The sequence below is a fragment of the Oncorhynchus clarkii genome, chromosome 16, assembly GCF_045791955.1.
Source record: "Oncorhynchus clarkii lewisi isolate Uvic-CL-2024 chromosome 16, UVic_Ocla_1.0, whole genome shotgun sequence".
NCBI lineage: Eukaryota > Metazoa > Chordata > Actinopteri > Salmoniformes > Salmonidae > Oncorhynchus > Oncorhynchus clarkii.
The window spans coordinates 41,601,149-41,611,318 of NC_092162.1; the positions used below are offsets into that span (position 1 = coordinate 41,601,149).

At 37.0% G+C, this 10,170-nt stretch overlaps 1 protein-coding gene across 1 annotated transcript; it reads right to left on the minus strand.

Moving 5' to 3' along the window:
• Nucleotides 1-4,601: 4,601 nt before the first annotated feature.
• LOC139367617 (cerebellin-4-like) lies at nt 4,602-9,544 on the minus strand. The gene is made up of 3 exons (XM_071105883.1): nt 9,248-9,544; nt 5,590-5,706; nt 4,602-4,809 (listed from the first exon to the last, which is right to left on the minus strand). The coding sequence occupies exons 1-3, from the start codon at nt 9,542-9,544 to the stop codon at nt 4,612-4,614; spliced, it is 612 nt and encodes a 203-aa protein (XP_070961984.1). The 3' UTR covers nt 4,602-4,611.
• Nucleotides 9,545-10,170: the final 626 nt, after the last annotated feature.

Consider the following 10,170-nt stretch of genomic DNA (forward strand, 5'->3'; position numbering starts at 1 on the left):
AATGCGCACACTGCAATGAGCACTACCCCAAGAAAGTAAGAGGGATAACGCTGAAATTACAAAAGTGTTGGTGCGGATTCATTAGATACATTAGAGGAGCTTATATCATGAAAGACTGCTGTGCACGAAGTAAACATTTAAAACAGACTGCAGAAGAGAACACAGTCAAGCAAACAACCACATTAGAAAAAATGAACTCAGTCGAAAGGAGATTCTCACATTCAGCACTATCCTAATGTCAACCTATAAATGAAAGCATACGAACCTTATTGAATATGTCAAAAGATCAATACAATAATACAATAGTTAACAGCCCAGTGTGACAACATTAAGACATCTAATAGGGGAGTGGAAACAGAGTGGATTCCTCTTAGATACCTTGCCTTACAGCTGAACTTGCTTTCTGTCAGAAAAAAAGTCATTTTGTTTTACTTTCGAAACCCTCAAGAGCACTCATTTGAATTTCCAAACAGAATATATTCCTGTCTTCATTTCTCCATTTGTGTTTGTTTGTTAGCGTTATCTCAGAATTATTATTCAGTTCAGGGGTTACTTGTCCCACCGGATGCAATCAAAGCCTGTACATTCGGCACTGACATTCTGCATACCACACATCAAATAAAAGAACACTCAAATCACTCCTACAGTATGTATGTACGTGTCATTAAATTATAACCCAAATGTTGTGTTGAAGTAGTTCAGTGGAGGTGTTAGATTGAAGGCCACATTTGTAGGATGAAAAAATATCAACAATACAGCGAAATGCAAAACTCAATGAGAAATGTATCCACCAGAATCGGAGGATGTAGAATTGAATCAGAATTCTATCAGACAATGATAAATTAGTAATAACCCATATGTCTTTGATAATACAAAACATATGAATGTTCCCACCAGTTGATCAAAGCGAAACACACACATACAGCAGTAGATAGGTCAAAGGGTAGGTCATAAAGGTTATGTCAGATACATGGGCTTCTGCCTGTTAATCAAAGCCCAAGGCATGAAACAGTACCTCAAGGAGTTTAGAGTAAGTTCTCTTCTTTCCACAATGTAAACGATGATTATCAAACTTCTCACTTCGTAAGCAACAAGTACCTTTGCCAAATTCCAAATAGTTGGTAATATGCAGTGATTAATTATTTTTATCATAAACCCATCTACAGTTGAAGTCAGAAGTTTACATACATTTAGGTTGGAGTCATTCAAACTAGTTTTCAACCACTCCACAAATTTCTTGTTAACACACTATAGTTCTAGAGGCTTGCAAGCCGTAGAACACCATCCCAACCGTGAAGCACGGGGGTGGCAGCATCATGTTGTGGAGGTGCTTTGCTGCAGGAGAGACTGGTGCACTTCATAAAATAGATGGCATCAGGTAGGACAATTATGTGGATATATTGAAGCAACATCTCAAGGCATCAGTCGGGAAGATAAAGCCTGGTCGTAAATGGGTCTTCCAAATGGACAATGACCCCAAGCATACTTCCAAAGTTGTGGCAAAATGGCTTAAGTACCACAAAGTCAATGTATTGGAGTGGCCATCACAAAGCCCTGACCTCAATCCTATAGAAAATGTGTGGGCAGAACTGAAAAAGCGTGTGCGAGCAAGGAGGCCTACAAACCTGACTCAGTTACACCAGCTCTGTCAGGAGGAATGGGCCAAAATTCACCCAACTTATTGTGGGAAGCTTGTGGAAGGCTACCCGAAACGTTTGATCCAAGTTAAACAATTTAAAGACAATGCTACCAAATACTAATTTAGTGTATGTAAACTTCTGACCCACTGGGAATGTGATGAAAGAAATAAAAGCTGAAATAAATAATTCTCTGTATTATTATTTTGACATTTCACATTCTTGAAATAAAGTGGTGATCCTAACTGACCTAAGACAGGGAATTTTTATTAGGATTAAATGTCAGGAATTGTGAAAACCTGAGTTTAAATGTATTTGGCTAAGGTGTATGTAAACTTCTGACTTCAACTGTATCTGAGAAAATAGCCGATTCTCAATATTCATAATTCATGTACTGTATATTATTACACCAATTAATGTCAAGATAGTTGTAAGACAGCCAGAATGCATTGTCAAACTCACACTCTAAAACACACTGAACATGAGCGTGGCCTAAATATGATATGTAGTCATGTTGGTGATAAATAAAAGTGTTGTTTCAGACATTACTGTCTGTATACCAATAAAGACCAGAATTCAACACAGATGCCTCAAATTTAATTTGACAGAAATACAATATGATAAGCTTCTTGGAAATCTCAACAATAATCCATCCATGTTTTCGAATACAGATATTTATCAATGGTGTATTTCATGGATTGCATACTTTCATGTGGTATGTGGAATTATTCTGGAATCCCTAGAATACATATTTTGGGTTACCGGTATTCACACAACCCCAGTACTTTTTGATGAAAATACATACTTTGGATTGTTGCCGCCTTCGAATATTGGTCAAGTACATCTACAGTGGGAGTGAAACTTTGTGAGTGATAATCCATTGGCATTATTATACATTCTTAAGGTAAATTGGTCAGCCAATCATTTGCACAGGATTATTTTTCAGATGCTCAGTTGTAATTGATTTCAATTCAAGAAAGTGAAAAGATTCCATTAAATAATGAAGTAAGTCATTTGAGTCACAATACTTTTCACATTATACCACAACGGACAATTGTAAACATACACCATTTTTTTTTTACTCCATTCTGTACATTCATTCATTCATTCATTTGAAATACAATACTGAGATGTTTTCTTCTCCAGTGTCCATAATGAGGCCATGTCACTATTATTCAGTCCAGCAGTAAAGCATGTTAATTTGAGAGCTGTGCCAAATGTACAACGATCACACAGAAGGTCTATATGCATTGACATTATAGGGATTTGAGTTTCCAGACTGAGAATTGTGAAATAGGCCAAACCTATTCCATTCCATTTGGAAATGAACTGTAGCAGCATCAGGTGACAATAGAAGCACACAGCTATACTAACTGAAGCATGAGATTCACACACAAAACACATATTCTCACTATCATGATATTGATATGCACAGAAAACAATTGTTAACTCGGGAATATAAGTTAGGAGCAAATCAAACCATTCTGAGTCTAGATAGTATAACTCAATAAATATGGGTAGTACCGTATAGTCACAAAGGTCAAGAGTGAACACAACAGCTGTTCCATAAATGCAAAATGGCTAGCAAGATACTCTCCCTAATTGTATTCAAGGGGAAAGGTTCAAGAATGTGAGTGAGATTAAGTTTGTGTAGAAATTGTCTCCAGACGTTTCAAACACACCTTATTTCTTTTACATTTCATCTGGTGATAGATTGGCTAGAATAATTCCCTTTCCAAATCTCCCAAATGTTTAATATATTGTTAGAATGCACCGGCTGTATACAAATGGTAAGAAGGAATCTCAGATACTTTGCAGGTGCCACAGGTCATGTGGCAGTCATTGATAGCATAACAAATGTAAATCATTGGATGTAAAATGCCAAATTTGGTCATTCACTTAAATAAGCATTGCAATTCGCCAAGCTATTATAAATGAATGAATGTGTAAATATTAAATAAATAAATACATTAATGTGCATAAAATGTTTTTAAAAAAAAAGTGTTAACATATACCATTGTGATCTCTTCAATGAAGCATTGCACATGACTCCACGGGTGTACCCATCATAGGTCGAAGTTCAAACAAACACATGACATGTGACTGACCACAGACAGGTATAGACATGGCCAGCAGCATAGGCATGTGATGAGGGAGGTCAATAGTGACATCAAAAGACCATAACTAATGCAGTTTCCAACTCTTGAGCATCAACTTGAGCTTCCATTACTTCTCAGTTCAAATTAAATTATCTGCATCTACAACATCTGTTTAGACTTATAAAATACTGCGTATATATGTATACAAGGCTAAAGGCTATGCCTGCAATTAAACTGCATTGTGTTCATCGGTCTGCAAACGTTGGGCACATTGTACCCCAATTTGTCAGTAATTCCCTAACCCAAAAAGTGTTTCTCACACCTACAGAAACAAGTTGGTTGCTCCATTATGGTTCAGACAGCTGATTGTTTAGTGGCCAGAGCTGGTCTAGCAATGAGATACACATGGGAATGGCCAGACAAAACAAACTGGTGATGTGCTGTCTGAAACGACCTGGGTCTTCTATGCAGTCCTACTCAATCACAGCTTTTTGTATAATCAGATGACACAGGATCTGTCACTGCTAAATACCATGTATGCCACACTTGCTAAGAAAAAAACGAATTTCAAAAGATGCTATGCTAAACATATTCTGCGACTATTAAGTTTGTGTGTGAAGAATTGCTGTGAACGCATGTTCGTCTGTTGAAGTAGTTTTTTTGAGCAGTATTGCATTTCAGAGGGATTCCCATTTCCATAAAACGTCAAAGCTTTTCAATGTCTCTTTTCATCTCTCTGTTGTAATCCATGAACACGGAACATGATATTATCCATCCATTGGCTAGATCCAACTGATGTAGAAATGTTTTGATTATACAGTGACAGTACATTGTTGATAAAGTCATTTGAACGGTGGGGCTTTCTTCTTTTTTTTTTACAGTGGGAAAACAAGGAAACCAGAGAATGTAGAATATTGCCATCCGCCAACTAGATTTCCCTTCTCCAGTTTAAGGTAGACCTTGTCCTCTTTATCCAAAAAGAGCAGAACTCCATTGGTGGCTGCCTCTCGAGTTACGTCTTTGTCACCCGCAAAAGCTGAGATGACAGGTTTCCCATTCAACATTAAGTTCACCTGGAGGACCCAAAGAGATAGGAATGAGTGAAAATAAACAAGACAGGGGAGAAATGCAGCTAATGTAGCTACTGTTCTGTACTAAAATATCTTGCCATGCTCTGATTGCATTGCCAAACATCATCATCATCCACAGCTACCTAGAGTAGCCATTTGCTATAAACTATTGTTTTAGTTCAAATATGTACAGTTTGCAGGAGCCCTTCGCTTGGTGTACTTTGGAGAGAAAAAACACATTCTTGTTTAGATTAGTTTTGTCACTTTCTTAAATAGCCAGAATAATAAGATTGTATGTTTAATAAGCTCATGTAGTCTACTCCCCCTTCCCCCACCCAGAGACAGCCCAGACCTTTCCAGGCTTCGGGGCTTCACAAAGAAAGGACTGGAAATTGGCACTACAATTGTGCTAAACACACATCACCAAATTAGAAGATGTGTCTGTGATTTCCCATTGAAGTTCTACAGGACATTTTCCTAGCATTGACACGGTTAACTCTCTCATCTATTGAAATCAAGTGCTTTGTCAGAGATTTGTTTCTGCTTCCTCTAATAACCATTCTGTAAATGCAAATCCAAATGTCCCAATAGGCCTACACAGGAAATAGTCCAGAATAGACGTAGACAAAATAGTCTTAGGCACATTTCCTAATAGATTACAAGCCCCATTCAAATAATGTAGCCATGGCCATTGTATAGAAAATGAATTGTCTCATGGGAATCACATTATATTATAACTGGAACTAAATTGCTGAATCAATTTGGCCAAAACAAATAGCTTACCTGTATAGTCTGACTCTGGTACACTTTTATAACATGAAAATTAAAACTGTAGATCCCTTTTCTGGGTGACAAAAACACAGACTCCAAAGTGAAATAGTTGCCTATATTCACAAGAACCTGGGGAAAGAAGAATAAAGCATTTTAGAAAGTAAAAAAATATTCTCCTCGCTGACTATTTAAGTCAGAGCAGAATATTTATTGCTGCAAGGTCCAATGCAGTCAAAAATGTGATTTTCCTGTGTTGTATATATATTTCCACACTATAAGGTTGGAATAATACTGTGAAATTGTGAAAATTATGATGCCCGTTCAGTATAAGAGCTGTTTGAAATGCCTGAAATTTCAGACTTTTTTGGTGAGAGGGAGTTTTGGCCTCCATGGTAATATCACCATGTGGTAAATGAGTTAATCAACCATTAAGAGAGTTTTAAACATATTTTCCAATAACAGCTCATTTACAGTTTCCCCTCCCCACACAGACCACTCCCAGACAGACCTAGCAAAATTCTTGCTTGAGAAATTACCTTATGCTAATAAACTATTTTTGTGTGTTTATTAACATATTAATTGAAAACAGTCACAGTAAAGTACTTAATTGTTACCCAGAAATGATTTAATATTGAGTTTTTTTTTAAAACAGACCGTTAACCGGCCTGACCGTTAACGACCAGCTTTTCGTCTGCTGACACAACTATGGTGACAAGATTATAGTGTTAAATCTGGGATATTTCAGTAGTTGTAGACACCTCAACTCCTTAGAAAAAATGTACTGACAGTTTTAATCCTGTGATTTGACATCACAAGCAGTGATCTTTTTTTTCACTAATTGGTCTTTTGACCAATCGGATCCGTCCTGAAAAAGATCTGAATTGGGTAATGCTGAGCCTTTAGTGCTTTTTGAGGTCGGTTCAGTTTCAATATTTAAAAAAAATAATGAAATGCACTATGCACTTAAATGTATGCATTATGTGGGTTAAATGCTGTAACAACACAGAACAAAACAATTACAGTTTTTCTCAATTGCTAAAACACAATTTCTGAAACCTTGCTCCATTTCCTGAAAACATTAAACACAAAACCTCATCTTCAATCACTATTTACATAACCTCTGACTCCTCTTGCAAAATGAAACATTCGCCTCAAAACAGTTTTACCTGTGTTCAAAATCAAACACTGCTCTCAAAGTGATCAAAATGATATACACTCTCAAGCAGTCAGTAAACAATACACTGAAAAATAGAAAACACATTGTTCAAAACATACAATTCTCAGGGAGAAGTACAATTTTAATCTAAAAAAAATATTCCTATTTTTCCATCATTGTCTTTTGATGAATGAAAACATGTTCTATCATAGTAGCTCAAAATTGATCAGAAATTACTGCTTTGCTCAATAGATTTTGACTGGTTGCAGGTTCATATCAACAAAGAACAAGAATTACAGTATCACAGAGGCAAAGGACAGGTTTGTGAGATGCAGGGTGAAGTACTGTAAAAAATAGGGGAACAAGGAGGAGGAAGAACAAAAAACCAAATTGCAAAGAGCAAAGCAGAGTAGTAATTTCTGATCAATTTTGAGCTACTATGATAGAACCTGTTTTCGTTCATCAAAAGACAATGATGGAAAAATATGAATATTTATTTTAATTAAAAATGTACTTCTCCCTGAGAATTGTATGTTTTGAACAATGTGTTTTCTATTTTTCGGTGTATTGTTTACTGACTGCTTAAGAGTGTATATCATTTTGATCACTTTGTTTATGATTTGAGAGCAGTGTTTGATTTTGAACACAGGTAAAACTGTTTTGAGGCGAATGTTTCATTTTGCAAGAGGAGTCAGAGGTTATGTAAATAGTGCTTGAAGATGAGGTTTTGTGTTGAATGTTTTCAGGAAATGGAGCAAGGTTTCAGAAATTGTGTTTCAGCAATTGAGAAAAACTGTAATAAATGGAAAGCACAATGTTCAGGGCCATGCAATTTGTCCATTGTACAGTATACAGCCTACAATGCACTGTACTACAGTATCCATTCTCAGACTTTCTCCTTCCCACCTTCAACAACCTGTTTGCTCTCTGAACTGGCTTATATTGGTTGTGTCGCATCATTTGAAACAGATTAAATCAATTTTGAGTGGTTGTGTTCAATCAATGACATATGTTCTCTATTTGTATTTGATTGTTGCCACTTGTGTTTACCAGTATGGATGACATGTGCATTTGAGTGCAGAGTGTGTTTTGAGAATGAGAATGTGTTTAGAGTTTTGCTGAAAAGTCTAAGTGAGATCTGTAAATTGTGTTTTACCATGTGAAATGGTTTAAGGTATTGACAACAGACTGCATAATTAGCTAAATGAGTCCAGGCAACTGAGAACTTTGTTCAGCCAATGGGCTTTAGTGTTTTAGCAATTGAGAAAAACTGTTATAAACATCCCATGATGGTAGTGACTGCTCAGTACTGCTCATCACTTATTAACAATCACTTATTCACATTACTTTACTTGAATAAAATATTTCAGTTGTCGTGTACATTACATTTGTTTTATTTGACGACTTTATTTCATTCCTACTCATCATCTAATGTCTATTGAGCTGCTGCCTATGCTGTCTGACAAAATCGCTATTTTAGTAGTTCTTCAAAGTAAATAAGGCATACTTTTATGACTGTTGAATACCAACTGTCAATCACTTAGATCATAGTTTCCCAAACTCGGTCCTGGGCCCCACCTTGGTGTACGAATTGGTTTTTGGCCAAGCACTACACAGCTTATTCAAATAATCAAAGCTTAATGATGAGTTGGTTATTTGAATCAGCTGTGTAGTGCTAGAGGTAAAATCAAAAAATGTGTACCCAGGGGGGACCCAGGACCGAGTTTGGGAAACCCTGACTTAGATCATGTATTTTCAGGTAGAGATAGCTCACGAAGAAACTGCTCTCTATGTATCCCCTCTTGAATTTGTCTGCCTGTGTAAATGCAGCCTACTAGTCCAGCAGCAACTACTTGACACAGGAGCTGCACTCTTCTCCAATAGTCTCTCTTCCAATTAGGCAGATTCAGCCAGTGATTTATGTAAAGTGTTGGTTATGCCAGTTCAGATGCCACCAGGAGGTGATATAAAACAGTGATTTTAGGTTAATTTAAACAGGGAACAAAAGTTAAATGCACTGCATTTACTCCATAGAAAATGGCACTGTCTCAATTCAGAGTACCACCCAATCAAACTGATGAAGCCAAACATCTCCAGTGTGTGTGTGTGTGTGTGTGTGTGTGTGTGTGTGTGTGTGTGTGTGTGTGTGTGTGTGTGTGTGTGTGAGAGAGAGAGAGAGAGAGAAAGAGAGAGAGATGCCCAGGTAGGTGTGAGTGTGCTATGCACTATTCTCAGTGATAAACCCATTGCTGCTGATTAAACCCATTATTATTGATTAATCATTCATCAATCATTAGGTATGTAGGTTGCTGTCTAAACCAATGTTAGACTCTTCCAGAACAACTATTTTTTAAAGAATATTTGTATTTAGTTATACTTTGGGGGAATAACCTGTCACTGTGTGGTCAATTAGCTATGTAAAACGTTGATCTTAAACAGCATTGCAACTTTGATGTTATAAAGTTGAAGTAAAACAAAACAGCCCTATATCAAAAACAACGTAAACAGTCTTACTTGGTCGAAGTATATGATTCTTGTTTTATTACTCATCTCCGACGGTTCGTGATTGTTGCTCCGGACCGCAGAAAAAGCCACCTTGGAGTTTGCCGCGCGCACCGAAATGCCTAGAGGAGAGGACGAGCCTTTCCAATCCGTAGTCGGATTAGAGTCGCAAACCACAAGACATTTGCCCTCCAGGACTATAGGCTCCGTGTCATTCTGAGCTCCCACAAACTCAGAGATCAACGCCAAACTAAACATAAGAACAATATATTTTACCATCGCATTGTCCAACAACCCTAACAGCACCATTTTAAAAAAGACCCTCTCTGTATCAAATTCCACGTCCTTCTCTTTGGTCCCCCGTCGCAGACGCTTCTGACGCGATACGATTATTTTCTTGGATCCAGCAGTATGCTATATTGGTGAAAGAAAGCGACGACTTCAAATGTTGACAACAACTGATGGAAATTAACATCCCGATGATTTTCTCTTTGTCTCATTTTTATCATTTAGATTATGTTTGTGATTGAGATAAAAATACAAAATAGATGGCTGCATGAGGCTGGCATGAAGGGTTCAGTCTGAGAAGAAGCGCAATAACATTTTTCTGACTAGTGCTCTGTGACTCTCCAAATTACGCGTGTTGACTGTTAGTCCCAGTTGTGATATGCCCACGATCCAGACACGTCCATTTAGCAACGTATGCGTAAATATTTTCCGCACATAAAACAAAGTCTTAATTTGTAGCTTACATTTTAGTTTTAGCCCTATTATGAATCTTTTATCTCGTTTTTAAATCTTTGAGTATTTCAGTCATTCTGTACCAGACTGCTGTTCAGGAAAGTTAGAATGATGAGATTGGATACATAATGGATGTAAAGCACATGGACTATTAATCAATTCATCTTTGGCGATAAGCATTATTGTTTGGAGAC

What these genes read in the sequence shown, in the direction of transcription:
- LOC139367617 (XM_071105883.1), bottom strand. Translation starts at nt 9,544, where the DNA reads ATGGTGCTGTTAGGGTTGTTGGACAATGCGATGGTAAAATATATTGTT. An exon ending in GAATCATATACTTCGACCAA is followed by an intron (nt 5,707 to 9,247) that starts GTAAGACTGTTT and finishes TTCTTTCCCCAG; the next exon opens with GTTCTTGTGAATATAGGCAA. An exon ending in ACCAGAGTCAGACTATACAG is followed by an intron (nt 4,810 to 5,589) that starts GTAAGCTATTTG and finishes TGGGTCCTCCAG; the next exon opens with GTGAACTTAATGTTGAATGG.